A 20027-nucleotide genomic window follows, 5' to 3' on the forward strand; every position below is an offset into this window, starting at 1 on the left:
TTTATTTTTATTTATTTATTTATTTAAAAGATTTTATTTATTTATTAGAGATAGAGAGGGAACACAAGCAGGGGGAGGGGCAGGCAGAGGGAGAAGCAGACTCCCCACTGAGCAGGGAGCCCGATACGGGGCTTGATCCCAGGACCCCGGGATCATGACCGAGGTGAAGGCAGATGCTCAACCGACTGAGCCACCCAGGCGCCCCACCACACTTACTTTTTTTTTTTTTAAAGATTTTATTTATTTATTTGACAGAGACACACAGCGAGAGAGGGAACACAAGCAGGGGGAGTGGGAGAGGGAGAAGCAGGCTTCCCGCTGAGCAGGGAGCCCGATGCGGGACTCGATCCCAGGACACCGGGATCATGACCTGAGCCGAAGGCAGACGCTTAACGACTGAGCCACCCAGGCGCACCTCACCCCCGTACTTATTTTTAACCAATTTATTTCATTTTTCATTCAACACAGTTTATTGAACATCTGCCATGTGCTAGGTGTGGTGAATGGGTGAATGAGGACATGGGGATGGGGAGAGGCAGGGTGGCCATGGCTGGTTGTGGGAGTGAATCCCGAGGCAGGTGGGTGGACTTAGACCACGGGCCTGGTGTGGATCAGTGGACCACAAGGAGGGAGCTGTGGGAGCGGCCAGGCTAGCAGGCTGCAGAGAGAAAGGTTAAAGCTTCAATATTGGGAACACCGCTGGGGATGATGAGGCCCAAAATCTTGCATGGGAGTGGGCTGAGAAAGCGTAGGGAAGGCACAAACTTTCAGAGTTGAAAAGGCAGAGATGTGGAATGATGCTGAGTGTTGGAAGTATCATCTTTATGGACAGTGATGGTCCCCAGGTGGTAGGCATTGGGATAGAAGAGCCAAAACATTACTCCTATTTCACTTGCTGGCAGTTATCTCTCTTGGGGGGTAAATTCAAATGTAAATGCTTGATTTACAATCAACAACTGTGGCACCAGTGATGAAGACTGAGCCTATCTTGTGAGCGGGACATCAGCTGTTGGGCATGTAGAGCCGCGGGGTAGTCGTTAACCTAGTTAGGGCGGTGAGTCACCACGTGACCCTACACGTGCCAGGGAAGTTAGAGGGTACCTAAAAGTCAGTACTGTGGGTGCCCAGATGATTGCAGAACGCAGTCAGAAATATCAGTGTGTTACTCTCAAACAAAGAGCCCATCACCATGTGGGGCAGACTGACTTGTGTGTGCTTTTGGAAGGAGCCAGAAGCGGTGGTAGAATTAATCACACGTATCACATGTGAAATGGCAGAGGTGAAGCAGGCAAGGAAACAGGATGTTCGGTGGGAAAATAGGACATTAGATTAATAAGCTTTTAATTTTTTCTAATCAATCAATCTAATCAACCAATTCTTTATGGTTGAGTTTAGAAAAGGTGCAGAGCTTAGGAATGAAACAAATGCTTGGAAGTACAAAGGGTAATTTTATTTGGTCTCATCACTGCATAAAAAGAACACTTAACCTTCTGAGAACAGACATTTTCAAAGAAACATACAAGCAACGAATCTCGTCCTTGCAAGCCTCCCATTGCTGAAGACCTGAAGCTCTTTCGGTGTGTCTGGGACATTTGACTTGAGCTTTTCCAGGGCCCTTTTTCCCTCCAGCTCCGCCCCTGTTGAGAGCTCACTCCCTGCATCCACCTCCCTCCACCTGAGCTGTCAGCTCATGCATCCCCTTCCTTGTTTCTGCTGATGGAGCCAAGATTCTCCTGGGCCCCGGAATCAAACCCAGACTCCATCTCCTCCAGCTCCTTGGCCTCCCCCTCAACAACCCCGTCACAGTGCTTGTGATCCACGATTTGAATTTTGGATTATCCTGAGTAGGATTTCTTTGATCTAACTTTTTTTTAATGACAACCCAAACTGTGCCGAGGTGCGTGGTCACCCTGCTCCACGTGATGCCTCGTGGCGTCTCCTGGAGTTGCTTTTCCTTTCATTTAGCTCCTTCCTGTAGAGATGCTCTCAGTGTGAGTCGGTGTGACGGTACTTTAGCGGGCCTTCCCACTTCCATGAGGGTGTGGCTAGCTTCAAAGTTCGTTCCTTTCAGATTTTGAAAACATCACTTCCTTGTCTTGGGCTGTCGGTGCGGCTCTGACCCCTTTGCTCCCTGCTCCTCCGGGGAGAGCCCTTCCGGACGCTCGCGTGCCTTCCTGGATGTCTCCCTAATGTGCCCACATGCGAGTTTTCCAGTGGTCTCTCGTTTTTGATGCCTATTGACTCAATTTGAGGTCCTCCCTCTTTCTTTAATCCTGTGAAATTCATCTTCATTATTCCTATACATTTTTCTTCCTTTCTACATTTAAGTTTCTTTTTGAGATTCTTACTTTTGGGCTGTTGGCACCCCTCCTCATCCTCATTCCTCGGCTTTTCTCTTATACGTGTTGTTTCTCATGCCGCGTGCCTCTGGGAGACCCTGTCCGTTGTGTCCTCCCAACAGCGGCTCAAGCCGTGTCTGCACCTCTTCTGCTGGGCGCCTCATCCCAGTGCTGTCTCCGTAACTCAGTGTTCACCTCCGTATTTCTGCTTGTTTCTTCTTTACACTTTCTTGTTGTTTCATATTTGTAACTTCTCCTCTTATTTCATTTACAGTATTTTTCATGTTTGTATTAAATTCTTGGTCCATCTGCTCCAACACTTCTGCTTCCGGGGTCTGCACCAAACACTCCGTGGTGGAACCTCGATGGCCGGCGCCAGAGCAGGAGACGCCGTCCTCCAGCCCGCATGGCCCTGCTGGCCCTCGGTCGCGTCTGCCTCCCTCCCCACCTTGCCCGCTGCTGGCCTCTGGCCTCCCTGACTTGCTCCTGGGGATGCTTGCACCAGCTCTTTGGGTCCTCCAGTGTGGTGACGCACCGAGTGTCCTGGGACAGGGGCCGTGGCAGGAGAGGAACAGAGTTCCCAGCGTTGTGCTCCTTGTCACGGCCACCTGCTGCCCACGTGGCTCTCTGGGGGCTTCTCCTTGCGGTCACCTGTCTGGAAGGTCTTCTCGTTGCTCCAGGGCTGGTCTAAGGTGGCCGTCCTCATGGGGCTCCCAGAGCAGCAGTGGCAGTGGCGGGGTAAGCTGGACACTTGTTAGAGATGAGTGTTCCGGCCTCATCCTAGGCTCACGGAACTGGAGGCCCTAAGGGCGGGGCCCGGCTGTCTGCGCGTCAGCAAGCCTTCCAGGTGGTTCTGGCGCTAAGGTTTGAGAAGGACTGATGGGGGGGCGGTTTTGTGGCTTCGACCTCCTCAGCGTGCCCTTCTCGTCTTCCTAGTCTGGAGGTCGCTGCTCCGTCTCCCGATCGCCTCGCACACCCTTGCTCTAGCAGCCCGAGCCTCCTGTCGCAGGCCAGGCTCCTTTCCTCCAGCAGCCGCGTCAGCGTGACGCGTCCACGACGGTCTGCTGGCTGTTGCTGGCACCTAGCTCTTCTCTGCTCTCCCATGTCTCCCATCACTGTGGCAAACTTAATGATCAATTCCTCTCCCTAGAATATTCCAGGCTCCAGAATTCTCTGTGCAAGTTCTGTGTGTGCCTTTCCCCTTCAGTGACAGTCAACCCCTGCTTTCTGGCCTTTGGCCCAGGCCCCTCCTGCTACCCCAGATGGCTTTACCCGTCTTCCCATGAGGAAACCTCCCACCCTCCCCACCCCACGGCTTGCCCCCGCCTCTGTGAGGCCTACAGTTGAGTCTGGTTTTCCTCCTCTTGGAAGTCTGGATCTTTGCCCTTCGCTGGTCACATTTGTGTTTATAGGTTTAGGTACAAACCCTGACTTTGGGGGTAGCAGTGACTTCCTTACTCATAGTTATGTCCGACACAGTGCCCACCTCGTTGTCCAGTGCATAAAGATCCTCAACATTGAGTGAGTTGAATCATTTCTTACGTGAATGAATGAGTGAATGAATACTTGCCAAAAAAGGGTACAGAATAAAAGCGAGACAAATATTAGTCTTTTGGTGCTTATAAAAAGGCATATTATTTGCTAATAAAATACCGGTCTGTTTTCCAGGTATTGTTATAACAATACAAGCCAATTTGTATTAATTTTTGCTGTTATTAAAATTAATTGAACACCAACCAAGAGCTTAAAATGTTCTCAAGGGCCTCTGAATACTTGCACATAATTAAAAATATACTTTAATTAAGAAACCTAAAAATGGAAAACAAGCCTAACTTTGGAAGGGCAGCTCCCATGGGGTTTAATTAGCCCATTTGGATTACGCTTTCCTACGCTTTCAGTGCTTGCCAGTATAGCCCACATTCCGGTCATATTGTCTGCAGAAATGCCCCCAGCCCTGAGGTCACTGCTTGAAATCTCCGGCCACTTCTTCTTGCTCTGTTCACAGATTATTTACCATGAATGGGCATCTCTTGGACAACTCAAAGGATCTGCAAGACAACCACTTCTACGTTGCCGCCGGACTGGAGACCTTCAAATATTTCCCTTACTGGAAATCCTCCAAGGTGCCCAGTGAGGTCCAACAGTGAGCACATTTCTTACCTTGCCCTCCTGAGTTGGTAGAGTTTGCCTTTTTCCCCAGTATCGCCCCCAAGTACAGCCTGTTCAGCTCTTGGCTATTTTTCTGGAGTGAAACTTGATATTCTCATTTTATAGAGGACACAATTTTGGATTTTCACAGTGAGGCATGAGAACCCCTGTTGTGTGATGATGTCACAAGGACAGTGAGCCCTTGTGTTGAGCAAACTGCTGGTGGGGGGACACTAGGAGTCTCAGACAGAAAGAGCCTCAGCCTGCAAAGCACGTTGGCCCGGGACACAGTCGTGGTAGCCCAGCCTCCATCCAGCACCTCGTTCTGTTTTTTCTCCTTCGGCCGGCTTCCCCTGACTGTCTATGTGTCCCGGACCCCGGAGTTGGTGTGGGGTGGCGGGCCCTACTGGTGAAACCAGTGGTGATGGTTATGGTGGGTCCTGGCCCAGGCTAACGGGGTGCACCACGGTGTGTGTGTTTGTGGACTTGCGGGAACGTCTACAAGGAAGACAAAAGCATTGGTGGGGTCTCCCCTCCTGTCACCAGAGAACTAGAAGGTTGGCTGTCCCTTCCTGGGGCAGTTTGCTCACTCCCCTGCTTGCCATCTGAATTTGGCCAAGTTCTTGTGATGAGTGCATAATGTTCTCCTGTGGGCTCCTGCCTGAGGGATGCCGAGTGGCTTTACTGTGAAGAACAGCCCAGTGTTGGGCCCTGACCTGCTTGCCCACAGCTCACATAGACAGGTGTGGACTCTGTCCATCTGCAGTTCTCACCATTCAAGGACCTTGAAGTCCCCTGATGAGGTGGTCTGACTTACGTTCCCAGGGCACAGTTGCACTTGATGCTTCCTTGAGAGACTTTGGTGGTTATTAGTCTGGAGCCCTCAGTGGCTGCAGCTCCTGCTGGGCTCACGTGTGTCCATACTGGGTGTCCAGGCTCAGTGGTGGGTCAGGCTCAGGAAGGAGGTGACCTGCAAGACTGTGGAGTTCAGCAGTATATACTGATCCAAATCCTTGATTTTTGTCCCAGATTAAAGCCCCGGTATTAGGGCAGAGTCTGATTTCTTTGCCTCTGGGTCCTGTGGGATGACAGGGTGGGGCGTGGGATGGCAGGCAGAAGGTCTCAGATATGCCTGCCAGAGACCATGAGCCCCGGGGGACTGTGCCCTGCCAGCCATGCCCTTTGTCACTTGCCCTGGAAGGCGGGGCTCTGCTCCTCCCTATTTTGGTACCCGGCTGTCAGGCGCCTCCCTGCAATGTCCCTGTAGCCCTCCTTCCAGGAGGCTGTGGGATACGGTGTGTGACTCGGGCACCTAACCCCCGTTCCTGCCCCGAGGGAGCTCCTGATTTCCAGGGCTGGCTGGGGGGAGCGGTTTCCTGCTGAAGGTGGGATTTTGCAGCCTTGACTGCTCAGCCCCAAGGCTGTGTTTGAACTACGTGCAGTGGCGGCAACTGTCTGAGGGCCTGTCAGGGACCTTCCCTGCAGCTGCTTCTCCGTCATGTGTCTCATGGTCATTATCTTGAGCAAAGAAAAAGAGGGGTGAGTGTTCATCTTGTGGTGGAGCAGGCAGATGGTTTCACCTGCATGCACCCCGTAAGTTCCCTGGCCCAGAGCCTGGGAAGCTGAGACACATCCCAGGAGGTATCTGTTTGCACTCACCTGCTGTGAGGGTTTCTACTTTGAGGCAGAGAATGGCTTCTTTTGTCCTGTCCGTAGGCAATGACCCCACAGCCAATGGTTAGGTTGGGGTCCTGCCACATGCCTGGCAAGCAGGGCTATTTCCTGATTTTATCCACTTGCTAATTCATTGCTGATGGTGCTAACTGCATGGTGGGTAGAAATACCTTAGGGGCCGTTGAGCTGAGATGCACGGCCCTCTCTGTTCCCGTGTCCCCTGCTCCCCACATGAGTCCCCGGCTCTCCATGTGTTTTGTTTTCCCTGTCACCTGTTCATGTGTTGAACCCTGAACTGGTCTATTGGTGGCTTAAATATCTTTCTCCGTCACCAAAGAGGAAACGAGTCCACAGAGTAGCTAAGAGACTGAAGTCTGTCCCCCACCCACGACGTGGACCCGGGAGGTGCCCTTCTGCTGGAGAGTGGGGTGCCAGAGCGTTCCCTCCCGTGCGTAGCACCGGCGGGGGTCAGCCCCCATACAGAAGAATTAGGAGCGGGGTGTGTACCCCGGGCCATGTAGGGCGAAAGGTGGCAGTTAGACAAGGGGTCTGTCGGTGGTGGGAGGAGGCTGGGCTGGGTTTTGGGCTTGGAGTCTCTGCTCTTCCGCTGGTCAGGGTGCGGCATTGACTAAACCCTCATGTCCCTGAGCCATGCTTCCTCTCCAGCCCAGGGAGAGCATGACGTGTGTGCCACGGGTCCCTGTGAGAGTTGCATGAAAAACCCATGTTTGTGTGAGTGACTGCCAACTGCCTGAAACCTCAAACTTGTTAGGATGTCCCCCCATGACCGTATACAAGCTTCAGGGCAGAAGGTGCCTATAAATGTGGTGCCACTCACCCTGATAGAAATGGAAAGCCATCGGATTTTCTAAAGTCTTGAGGAAGGAGACTGAGCCAACCCCAGTGGGGGCCCCTTCTGTTCTGAGGCGGGGAAATGCTGTTGATGTGAGTTCGTGATGATGGGGGGACTGGATGTGCCTTCAGCAAGGCCTTGCCCTCCTGAAAGCCAAGGCTGCAGCCTACAATTTTAGAAAGATATTTTCTGGCTGACTTTTACAGACTTATAGCTGACTATCTTTGGTCTTTCAGAAAGTATGCAGACATCGAGAAATACTCACGAAGAAAGAAAAAAGTAAGTCCTTTTCGGGGTGCCTGGGTGGCTCTGTTGGTTGGGTGTCTGACTCTTGATTTCGGCTCAGGTCATGGTCTCAGGGTCTTGGGATCGAGCCCCATGTCGGGCTCCGTGCTGAGTGTGGAATCTGCCTGGGATTCTCTCTCTCCCTCTGCCCCTGACCGCTCACGCTCTCTCTCTCTCTCTCTCTAAAAAAAAACCAAGTAGGTCCTTTTCACACAGGAAAGATGAGAACTGTGCTTGGGGACATGTGACAAGGATGCCCCCCAGGCCAGCCCTGGCAGTGGGGCCCGGAGCTTCCGGGCCCAGTGTTGGTGCCAGGCTTCCTGCTGTGTGTGCAGCCACGAGACATGGAGCTCAGAGTGTAGGGACAGACAGGAGGGAGAGTGGCCAAGCCTGGTGTGGCCACCCTGGGCCTGGGGGCAGCAGGAAGGGGGCACGTCAGGCGTAGAGGTGAGAAGCGCTCACTGTGTACGCTTATCTGCACGTAGTGTGACATAGACAGCACAAGAGGAGCAGCCAGTGAGTGTCAGGATACAAGCCTGGGAAGGCAGGCCGAAGCCAGTTCTTGGCGGCCGTAGGGGTCTTTACCACCCATGTGTGTGATGACCACATGCCCCCACCCATCTTATAAAAACGCTATTTCAGTGTCTCCCTGACATTACTATTCATTCAGTAAAGCTGTTGAGCGCCTACTCTCTGCCTGGCTCCAGCTTTCAGCTCCTTTGCTCAGGCACCTCCCTCCGGAGGCTCATCAGCCACGAGGTCCCCCACGTAGTGAGCTATTCTTTCCCAACATCTCACGGCCAGCCCTTGACGTGGCTTTCCTCCTGGTGCAGTTCAGATTTCATAACCGCCATCTTAGTCACCATCTTGGAAATACTTTGGCTTCCTTACCCTCTGAACCACCCCGGTATTTGCCTGGCAAGAGTCCAGCCTTGGATGAGCCCAGCCCCTTGCCTGTCCACACTTGCGCTGAAGGAGCTCAGTGTCGCTGGAGGTAATGACACAGCCCACCTAACTCTTTGCCCTGAGTTCACGACTGCTGTCCTCACCCTCCCGCCTTCGCTGAGAAAGGCCTTCTGCCAAAAAATGCTCTTCAGAATATGCTTTGCTCAATTTTGTGAGGGATTTTTGCATGTCTATTCATAAATGAGATCCGTCTCCAATGCTGCTTCTTCATGTGGTCCTTGTCTGGCTTTGGTGTCAAGGCTTTTCTGAATTGACTCTGGTTATTTTGATGGCTTCCTGAGCTGAATGATCATCTTATTTATTTTCAGTTTTCTTTCTCTGTGGATTGCCTTCAGTATTAAGTGTTTGTTGGGTAAATGAGTGAACGAGAATCGTCGAGAATGCAGAACCAATAGACATGATTCTGCCCTAAGGATGAGCTTCATTGTGTGTGGTTGGACAACACAGACTTGTTTCATGATAAAACATTTGTGTGAATGAGTCTCATGCATAGGGTGATGGTTTGCAGGAAAGGGTAATCGAAACGTGGAGATCCGCAAATGGGGCGCAAGTCCTAACGTGGCACAGAGAAGGGGGCAGATGTTCCAGGTGGAGAAGGAGCCGACGTGGATGAACAGAGTTTTCTCAGCTGTGAGCTCTGAGTTTGAACGTTGAAACTTAGCCTGAGTGGTACAACCTTGGAATCCCATACTTTAATGGTGTGGGAAGCCTCTGAGCACAGAGAACGGAGCCAGGAGTCCAAGGTTGTTTTGTTATGTCCTCACTTCATTATGTTGTTCTGACTCTGGGTCCTGATAGGTAGGGATAGTGTTTTCTTTTCCTTTTATTAAATATTTGTTCTGTTTGGTCTAAAATTTGGGACACGTTTGTTCTGATATCGCCTATAGTTCTTTCTCTTCTCTTTTGGAAAGCGATCACTGGGAAAGTTAATGGGTTTTAAGGATGATATATAACATTAAGAATCTTTAAGTGGAATCATCACAAACATGCATACCCTGCAATGCAAATAAAAAGTGTTATTTTAGAAAAAACAAATCTATCATTGAAAATATTCCATGGTGTATGACCAGGCATGTAACAACAGAGCAAACACATTTTTTTTTCCCAGAAAAAACAGGAATTCCTAAAAGAATACAACAGGCATTGATGTTAACTAAGTTTGATGTAAAATCTCTGTGTTTGTGGTACTAATGCCTGTCAAGGTATTTTACTGTATTCTTGCTCCCTGGTGTGGAGGTCTACATGGTATATTGAGCTGAGAATTCAATACTTACAAACCTTTGCCCCATTTGAGGAACAGGTGCATTTTTGAGGATGAAAACTACCCCAGGCTTCTCTGGCTGCATGAGCCTGGGTTTTATTTTATTTTATTTTATTTTATTTTGTTTTGTTTTATTTTATTTTATTTTTTGAGGCTGGGTTTTAGAGTTAGTCACAGCAACCATATTATGGTAAGTACAATTGCTTCTTTATGTGTGTGTGCTAGGCTTTCCATGTCTCTCTTACTAAACTTCTTTGATTTGTTTTCTGTGGGAAGTGGGGTGCCTCCTACGTAGATGGCCTCTGACCACTGCTGTTGGTGGTCATGTGTGGTTTCGCTGTCATCACAGCGAGCCTGTCTCTTCAGCTGAGGCGTGTGCATGGTTGGCACTACACGTGTTGAGTGTCATTGCTGCAAATGTCATCAAGATGATGTTGATACGATTCAGAATCAAAGTGAAAAATTATTGTATTCCCAGAAAGGTACAAAGAATAGCAATTTTATGCTAGTGGAGTATATTCTTCTTTAATTCTTTATATTTTTCCAAAGGAACAACCAACTCTTTTATGGGACCTGAGAAAGGAAGTTACCATGTGCAGCTGAAGATACAGGCTCAGTAATCTATTACAGTGTAACGAGCCATGCCCTAGGGGATTAACACAGAGATGTTTTATTATTTCTCTAAGTCCTGTGTTTTGGCTGGGTGGGTCTTGGGCCAGTTGCACCAGGCTTCCTTACAGGCTGTGTTACCTGCCGGGGTTGCTGGGCTGCAAGGTCTAGGCTGGCTTTAGGAGCACATCTGGACGTTGGTGCTGGGCATCGTCCCCATGGTTGCAAGGTTCTGGGAGGTAGAGAAATAGACCCTCCCTTGGTGGAGGTATGCAGCCAAGGTATGCAGACTTCTTCTGCATCCAGAGAGGGGGTTTGGTGGCCAGGAAGCACTCTGCCACATTCGTCCACCACATCTTGTTACTGAGGCAGATGCAGAAGGCTTGCTTCCCATGCTCCAGGCAAGAAAGCACCAGCCTCGAAACGTGCCGAGCAGCTTGGAAGAAAATTCCAGAGATCATAGTGGTGCACTCTGTCCACACTTCCTGGCAAAGCACAGACATACTCAGCTTCAACGCAGAAATGGCTCAGAAGAGCCCGACTCTGGGTGTAGAATCTTGAGAGGAGTCGAGCAATTTATTTCTGTGGCCTTGTCCTCTTGCTTTACATCCAGATGTGCTATGTGATAAAAATCTATGTCTAAAAGTTCTGAAAGGGCTGTTTCAGTAGAAAACAGAACTTCCAGGTAACAGGGAAGCCATGTGACATAGTTTAGCTGGTAGTTTGCTTTGTTTCTTAGCGACACGTAAATAACCACGTGTCTTATGATTCATGGCATTTGATTCCATGAAATGAGAAGAAACATAATGGCCAGGAGCACAGGTGTCTGGGTGACTGTGGATGTGGGAACGTAGGAGAAGCCGTTGGGGTTCCAGGTGTCCATTAACTTGAGCCATGACTGTTGAGTCCTAGGAAATTAACTGAGTGAACCTATTCTTTTTTTTAAATTTTTTATTGTTATGTTAATCACCATACATTACATCATTAGTTTTTGATGCAGTGTTCCATGATTCATTGTTTGTGCATAACACCCAGTGCTCCACACAGAACGTGCCCTCTTTAATACCCATCACCAGGCCAACCCATCCCCCCACCCCCCTCCCCTCTAGAACCCTCAGTTTGTTTTTCAGAGTCCATCGTCTCTCATGGTTCGTCTCCCCCTCCGACGTACTCCCCTTCATTCTTCCCCTCCTGCTATCTTCTTCTTCTTTTTTTTCTTAACATATATTGCATTATTTGTTTCAGAGGTACAGATCTGTGATTCAACAGTCTTGCAAAATTCACAGCGCTCACCATAGCACATACCCTCCCCAGTGTCTATCACTCAGCCACCCCATCCCTCCCACCCCACCCCTACTCCAGCAACCCTGGAGTTTGTTTCCTGAGATTAAGAATTCCTCATATTAGTGAGGTTATATGATACATGTCTTTCTCTGATTGACTTATCTGAGTGAACCTATTCTTATTTCGTTAGATCAGATTCAGTTTTCAGCAACTCATTTACCGTGATTTTGGGTCTATTACTTTCCAAGGAAGTGAGGCTAATTTAATAAATGTTTAAAACTGCCTTCCTATATTAAAATGAATATTTTAATGTGCAAGCCTCTGTAAAATATCAGTAAATAATTAATAAGCATTGTATTTATATCACATCCACAACCAGAATGTTAATATTACCTACTTCTCTTTTGGGCATAGAGCACAAATGTTGGTAGTGAACAGAAATGAACAGGAGATAAAACACTGACAAATTAAAGGTGCCTGTGTGTGCGTATGTGCGCACACGGGCGTGAAACAGTCAGAGAGATGCACACCACGGGACACCCGTACTTTAATGACCAGGACTGGACTTTAAAGTGCAGCATGGAGCAAGTGTGTTGAGCTGACACTTGCAGGCTAATAATGTCAAGACCGTAGCAGTATCACACAACATCCAAGGCTGCATTTGTGTCTCCTAGTGGCTTGAAGAGGCAACAGTCAGGTTCAAATGTCAGCTAATGTTCCACTTTATTAATGCTTGGCATAGGGGCTGGTTCTCTGATGGCGGACCCTGACCCACTTGGAAGCAGGACATTCACTCTGGAAGCTAGTGGGAGGCCTTCAGCGTGCAGCGCTGGCTTTCCTCCTGGGAGTGGCCTGACTCTGAACTCAGCTAGGTGGTTGCTGTTCCTCCACTAGACAAACTCTCTACTTCATCCACATTACCTTGGGGGGCTGCCTTTCATGTGCCTGAGCAAGACTATCTGTTACAACAGCATTGAAGTTCGGCGAGGTCGAATGAAATAGGCTCCAGAGAAAAATGATAGTCCCTACAGCACTGCAGAGAAATGAACACAGTGTGCCTTGGGTATGTTTCCTGAGAATGTTTTTAATGGGGGAAAAGATTAATGAAATGGAAAAGCAGCACCTGACACCTTTGTAGGGCACTCGTGTTGATTTCGGACTCAGGACTCAGAGCAGGGAGGCGTGGGGACAGGGGTGATGCCTAGACGTTTCCTTGCATGGGGCAGCCACAGATTCTCTGTTTTCCTGCTCAATCTGTTGTTTCTGAGAAATGCCGTAAATCTGTGTTGCTCTGACAATGAGAGGCACGCGGAGTGTCCACTGCACGGCAGACGTGTGTGTAAAGCTGAAGGTGGCCCCTTCCTGTCCTTGCGGAGGGCAGGCCAGTGGGGAGCTGGTGGGCAGGAGCTGCAGGTGCATGACCGTGCGGACGAGGGCTCCTCTGCACGGGACATGGTGACATTAGAGCAGGACCAGCACCTGAGGAGGTGGCGGCTCTGGAGAAATGCCTGGGGTGTCCCTGGCAGGTTGGGACAGCAGGGCATGTAGAGGTCGCCTCGCGGGTGTGGGAAGGAAGGCTGGGCCGATGGTGTAGCCGACCCTGCACCTCCCATGCCCTGCACTCCGGCAACCCTTCCCCCAGATTCCATTTATTCATTTGAGAGAGAGAGCCCATGAGCAGGGGGAGAGGCAGAGGCAGAGGGAGAAGCAGGCTCCCCGCCGAGCAGGGAGCCCGACGCGGGGCTCGATCCCAGGACCCCGGGACCATGACCTGAGCCGAAGGCAGACGCTGAACCCACTGAGCCACCCGGCGCCCCGGCCTACTTGCCCCCACGTCTTCTTACTTAGCTCAAGAGATCAGCAAAGATTTACTAAGCAACTGTTGGGACTACTTCAGTGGGCATGTGTCTGTGTTGGGAGGTCACTGTTTGCTTGGAACCAGGAATGCAAAGGGCAGGGGCTGTGTTCTGGTGATGACATGCAGGTGCTCCAGGAACGTGGCACAGGGACTCTGAGCTCGGCTTGCACTGGGATTGGAAGCCAGGGAGGAAGGGCATCGCAGGTGGAGATGAGCCAGAAGATGGGCAAAGCCTGAGCAGGGAATAGACTGGGAATGTAGGCGGGCTTAGACTCAAAGGTCACAGCGCTGAGCTGAGGCACTTGAACACCATCCTCAAGTTGTGACAGCTCCTGTGAGCATCTGAAAGGCACAGGGGTATGAGATTCATACCAGCACCGTTCACTTACTCACTGGGCAAGTATATACGGAGAGCTTTCTATGTGCCACCCGGCTCCAGGCTCTGGGAATTCATCATTAGACAAACATCTCTGGCCCCATGGAGCTTCCAGCATTCTAGTGGTGAGATGTAAGCAATAACCATTCTAAATAAGTCACCACACATGGAGGTTGCCCTCAGTGCTGGGGGTACAGGATGAAGGGGAAGAAGGGAAATGGGTGTGCAGGTAGACAAGGTCAGGCTGTCCTTGCGGAGACAGATGGCCCCAAAGCGGGGCTCGGGCTCAGATTGACGAGAAGCCAAACCAGTGCGGCTCCGGGTTTCACTGGATGTCATAGAAATAAGGAGCTTGTAGAAACTCGTGTTCCCATCAGGTACATTGGTAAGGGATGAGATTAAACAATGAAATCAACTTATTGAACTTATGGGCGCTCTTCATCTGTCATCTCACCAGCCCAAAGCTCTGTGTGGGCCCCCTTCCAGGTCAGTGTGGACCAGCTCATCTCCTCGTGTTGCTGCGCCTGGGATGGTGGGGCTGGTGGCCGGTGGCTAGGCTGCAACGGTCTTGGCTTTCTCTGTGCGCTTTGCTCTGCACCAGTGTTGCTTTGTGTCCTTGTGAGAGGGTGGGACTCTTCCTGTGTCACTGTCCTTCGGGTATTACTTCAGAGGTAACAGTAAATACAGGGTGTCTTGTCGTAGAGGCTGAGGATCGGGAAAATGGTTGCAAAATAGATGAATCCCTACCCCCAGCTGCCTCCAAAACACGAGCAGCGTGCACTGTGTTCTGTTTCTAACACCAGTTCTGCCAAGATCTTGTTTCCTATACATATGAGCATGATTTCAACTTTTAGGAAAGCCTGTTAAAAGTAGGTAGAAAGATTTTGCTTGGTTCTTGTATTTGGTCATGGGACTATTTTATGCACTTTAATTTCTGCAAGGATAAAACAGCCGGTTGTTTGCCTCATAAATATCTTGATGTTATAGGGAGGTGCCATAGAGAGCTCAGGAGAAATCTTGATTTATATCGTTCTGCCTGTGTTCAGTAAAGACAGAAAACAGGAAAACTGGAAAGGTGGTTTGTATTATGAAGACAGTTTTTGGGACAGAGCTGGGATGATGCTCAGAATTAGCTCATCTTCCACTGTGATCCCCTCCTGCTCGGTCATTACTGTCTGCAGATTTTTTTTTAGACCATCTGAGTTTCCCTTTATCTCAGTCCAAAACAAACCTACCACATGTTTAATATCCTTTTATCAGAGATGCTGTGCCTTGCTCAGAGGTTCCAGTGGGAATAGTTTGGTAGGTGTTGAAAACAGTGATTTTTGGGGTGCCTGGGTGGCTCAGTCCTTAAGCGTCTGCCTTCAGCTCAGGTCATGTTCCCAGGGTCCTGGAATTCAGCCCCGCATCGGGCTCCCTGCTTGGCGGGAAGCCTGCTTCTCCCTCTCCCACTCCCCCTGCTTGTGTTCCCTCTCTCGCTGTGTCTCACTCTGTCAAATAAATAAATAAAATCTTTAAAAAAAAAAACCTCATGGTACACTGCTGTTCCTCACATACTTTTTATTCTTAATTTGTACCTTAGGAGGATTCCAAAGGAAAAGAACCTCATAAATACAACAACATTCCCCAGAAGGAACAGGATTCTGTTTTTTATGCCAAAGAGGGAAAGAAGAAAACACTAGAAGAACCTTTAATGCAAAGCAGCGCAGGTAATGTGAATTTCATTTGGCTGTGGGCATTAAAAAGTGCTACCATTTGAAGGATGTGTGTGTGTGTGTGTGTGTGTGTGTGTGTGTGTGTGTGTGTGTTTCCAGGCCAGTTTCATACTGCAAAGATACGGCTTGTAACTGTCTGATTTTAAAACTTCACTTGTGACGATCTGATTTATTAATGAGACATTCAACTCCAGGGGTCGTGGTAGTGAGAGGAGAGAAACAAAATCCCAGTGGCGAAGGCAATAGGCTTCTCCACCGAAGAAGCCCTCCCAGATCGATGCAGGAATTCTATCCTCTCTGTGAACATCTGGGTGGGCGTGCTCTCCCATAAGGCCAGTGACGCAGCAAACAACCTGCGAACAAATCAGCCTTTGGAAGAAAACATGAAACTCAAATCCACCTGAATTGTTTGGGTTTACTTTTTTTTTTAATAGAAAAAGTAGCATTTTTTTATTATGTTATGTTAATCACCATACATTACATCATTAGTTTTTGATGTAGTGTTCCATGATTCATTGTTTGCATATAACACCCAATGCTCCATGCAGTACATGCCCTCCTTAATACCCATCACCAGGCTAACCCATCCCCCCAACCCCCTCCCCTCCAGAACCCTCAGTTTGTTTCTCAGAGTCCATCGTCTCTCATGGTTCGTCTCCCCCTCCGATTTCCCCCCCTTCATTTTCCCCTTCCTGTTATCTTCTTCTTCTTCTTTTTTTTAACATATAATCTATTATTTGTTTCAGAGGTACAGGTCTGTGATTCAAGAGTCTTACACAATTCACAGCGCTCACCGTAGCACATACCCTCCCCAATGTCTATCACCCAGCCACCCCATCCCTCCCACCCCCCACCACTCCAGCAACCCTCAGTTTGTTTCCTGAGATTAAGAATTCCTCCTATCAGTGAGGTCATATGATACATGTCTTTCTCTGATTGACTTATTTCCCTCAGCATAACACCCTCCAGTTCCATCCACGTCGTTGCAAATGGCAAGATCTCATTCCTTTTGATGGCTGCATAATATTCCATTGTATATATATATATACCACCTCTTGTTATTTTTTTTTAAAGATTTTATTTATTTATTTGAGAGAGAGAGTGAGAGAGAGAGAGCCCAAGAGGGGGTAGGGTCAGAGGGAGAAGCAGATTCCCTTCTGAGCAGGGAGCCTGATGTGGGACTCGATCCCGGGATTTTGGGATCATGACCTGAGCCGAAGGCAGTCGCTTAACCAACTGAGCCACCCAGGTGCCCTAAACCACCTCTTTTTATCCATTCATCTGTCGATGGACATCTTGGCTCTCGATTCTGTTCCATTGATCTATGTGTCTGTTTTTGTGCCAGTACCATACTGTCTTGATGATGACAGCTTTGGAATAGAGCTGGAAGTCCAGAATTGTGATGCCGCCAGCTTTGCTTTTCTTTTTCAACATTCCTCTGGCTATTTGGGGTCTTTTCTGATTCCATACAAATTTTAGGATTCTTTGTTCCATTTCTTTGAAAAAAACTGCATGGTATTTTGATGGGGATTGCATTGAATGTGTAGATTGCTCTAGGTAGCATTGACATCTTCACAATGTTTGTTCTTCCAATCCATGAGCATGGAACGTTTTTCCATTTCTTTGTGTCTTCCTCAATTTCTTTCATGAGTATTTTATAGTTTTCTGAGTACAGATTCTTTGCCTCTTTGGTTAGATTGATTCCTAGGTATCTTATGGTTTTGGGTGCAATTGTAAATGGGATCGACTCCTTAATTTGTCTCTCTTCTGTCTTGTTATTGGTGTGTAGGAATGCCACTGATTTCTCTGCATTGATTTTATATCCTGCCACTCTACTGAATTACTGTATGAGTTCTAGCAGTTTTGGGGTGGAGTCTTTTGGGTTTTCCACATACAGTATCATATCATCTGCAGAGAGTGAGAGTTCGACCTCTTCTTTGCCGATCTGGATGCCTTTGATTTCTTTGTGTTGTCTGATTGCTGTGGCTAGGACTTCTAATACTATGTTGAATAGCAGTGGTGATAATGGACATCCCTGCCGTGTTCTGGACCTTAGGGGGAAAGCTCTCAGTTTTTCCCCATTGAGAATGATATTTGCTGTGGGTTTTTCATAGATGGCTTTTATGATATTGAGGTATGTACCCTCTATCCCTATACTCTGAAGAGTTTTGATCAAGAAAGGATGCTGTACTTTGTCAAATGCTTTTTCTGCATCTCTTGAGAGGATCATATGGTTCTTGTTCTTTCTTTTATTAATGTATTGTTATCACATTGATTGATTTGCAGATGTTGAACCAACCTCGTAGCCCAGGGATAAGTCCCACTTGGTCGTGGTGAATAATCCTTTAAATGTACTTTTGGATCCTATTGGCTAGTATTTTGTTGAGAATTTTTGCATCCGTGCTCATCAAGAATATTGGTCTGTAAATCTCCTTTTTGATGGGGTCTTTGTCTGGTTTGGGGATCAAGGTAATGGTGGCCTCATAAAATGAGTTTGGACATTTTCCTTCCATTTCTATTTTTTGGAACAGTTTCAGGAGAATAGGTATTAATTCATCTTGAAATGTTTGGTAGAATTCCCCTGGGAAGCCATCTGGCCCTGGGCTTTTGTTTGTTGGGAGATTTTTGATGACTGCTTCAATTTCCTTAGTGGTTATAGGTCTGTTCAGGTTTTCTATTTCTTCCTGGTTCAGCTTTGGTCGTTGATACATCTCTAGGAATGCACCCATTTCTTCCAGGTTATCTAATTTGCTGGCATAGAGTTGCTCATAATATGTTCTTATAATTGTATTTCTTTGGTGTTGGTTGGGATCTCTCCTCTTTCATTCATGATTTTATTTATTTGGGTCATTTCTCTTTTCTTTTTGATAAGTCTGGCCAGGGGTTATCAATCTTATTAATTCTTCCAAAGAACCAGCTCCTAGTTTTGTTAATGTGTTCTAGTATTCTTTTTGTTTCTATTTCATTGATTTCTGCTCTGATCTTTCTTATTTCTCTTGTCCTGCTGGGTTTAGACTTTATTTGCTGTTCTTTCTCCAGCTCCTTTAGGTGTAGGGTTCGGTTGTGTATTTGAGACCTTTCTTGTTTCTTGACAAAGGTTTGTATTAGTATATGCTTTCCTCTTAGGACTGCCTTTGCTGCATCCCAAAGATTTTGAACAATTATGTTTTCATTTTCATTCGTTTCCATGAATTTTTTAAAATTCTCCTTTTTTTTTAAAGATTTATTTATTTATTTTGAGAGAGTAAGAATGAGAGAGAGAGAGAGAGTACATGAGAGGGGGGAAGGTTAGAGGGAGAAGCAGGCTCCTTGCTGAGCAGGGAGCCCGATGTGGGACTCGATCCCGGGACTCCAGGATCATGACCTGAGCCGAAGGCAGTCGCTTAACCAACTGAGCCACCCAGGTGCCCTAAATTTTCCTTTAATTTCCTGGTCGACCCATTCATTCTTTAGTAGGATGCTCTTAGCCTCCATGTATTTGAGTTCCTTCCAACTTTCTTCTTGTGATGAGTTCTAGTTTCAAAGCATTGTGGTCTGAAAATATGCCGGGAATGACCCCAATCTTTTGGTACTGGTTGGAGGCTGATTTGTGACCTAGGATGTGATCTGTTCTGGAGAATGTTCCATGGGCACTAGAGAAGAATGTTTATTCCATCGCTTGGGATGGAATGTTCTGAATATGTCTGTGAAGTCCATTTGGTCCAGTGTGTCATTTAAAGTCTTTCTTTCCTTGTTGATCTTTTGCTTAGATGATCTGTCCATTTCAGTCAGGGGGGTGTTAAAGTCCCCCACTATTATTGTATTCTTGTCAATATGTTTCTTTGCTTTGGTTATTAATTGCCTTATATAATTGGCTGCTCCCATGTTAGGGGCATAGGTATTTACAATTGTTAGATCTTCTTGTTGGATAGACCCTTTAAGTAGGATATAGTGTCCTTCCTCATCTCTTATCACAGTCTTTGTTTTAAAATCTAATTTGTCTGATAGAAGGATTGCCACCCCAGCTTTCCTTTGGTGTCCATTAGCATGGTAAATGGTTTTCCACCCCCTCACTTTCAATTGGGGGTGTTTTTGGGTCTCAAATGAGTCTCTTGCAGACAGCATATCGATGGGTCTTGTTTTTTTAATCCCATCTGATAGCCTGTGTCTTTTGATTGGGGCATTTAGCCCAATTACATTCAGGGTAACTATTGAAAGATATGAATTTAGTGCCATTGTATTGCCTGTACGGTGACTGTCACTGTATATTGTCTGTGTTCCTTTCTGGTCTATGTTGCTTTTAGGCTCTCTCTTTGCTTAGAGGACCCCTTTCAATATTTCTTGTAGGGCTCATTTTGTGTTTGCAAATTCTTTTAGTTTTTGTTTTTCCTGGAAGCTTTTTATCTCTCCTTCAATTTTCAGTGACAGCCTAGCTGGATATAGTATTCTTGGCTGCATATTTTTCTCCTTTAGTGCTCTGAAGATATCATGCCAGTCCTTTCTGGCCTCCAGGTCTCTGTGGATAGGTCTGTTGCCAATCTAATGTTTCTACCATTGTAGGTTACAGATCTCTTCTCCCGAGCTGCTTTCAGGATTTTCTCTTTGTCTCTGAGACTCGTAAGTTTTACTATTAGATGTTGGAGTGTTGACCTATTTTTATTGATTTTGAGAGGGGTTCTC

At 47.6% G+C, this 20027-nt stretch overlaps 1 protein-coding gene across 1 annotated transcript in view; it reads left to right on the forward strand.

Moving 5' to 3' along the window:
• DCDC2C (doublecortin domain containing 2C) overlaps positions 1-20027 on the forward strand; it is a 123208-nt gene that overhangs the window by 23747 nt on the left and 79434 nt on the right. Inside the window, exons 5-7 of the mRNA XM_088026159.1 lie at positions 4345-4482; positions 7251-7293; positions 15236-15362. Coding sequence (XP_087882285.1) covers positions 4345-4482; positions 7251-7293; positions 15236-15362 — 308 coding nt within the window. The remainder of the gene's footprint in view (positions 1-4344; positions 4483-7250; positions 7294-15235; positions 15363-20027) is intronic.

Source organism: Eumetopias jubatus, unplaced genomic scaffold, assembly GCF_037043125.1.
Source record: "Eumetopias jubatus isolate StellerSeaLion01/CBP00866 unplaced genomic scaffold, mEumJub1_p1.0 scaffold_9, whole genome shotgun sequence".
NCBI lineage: Eukaryota > Metazoa > Chordata > Mammalia > Carnivora > Otariidae > Eumetopias > Eumetopias jubatus.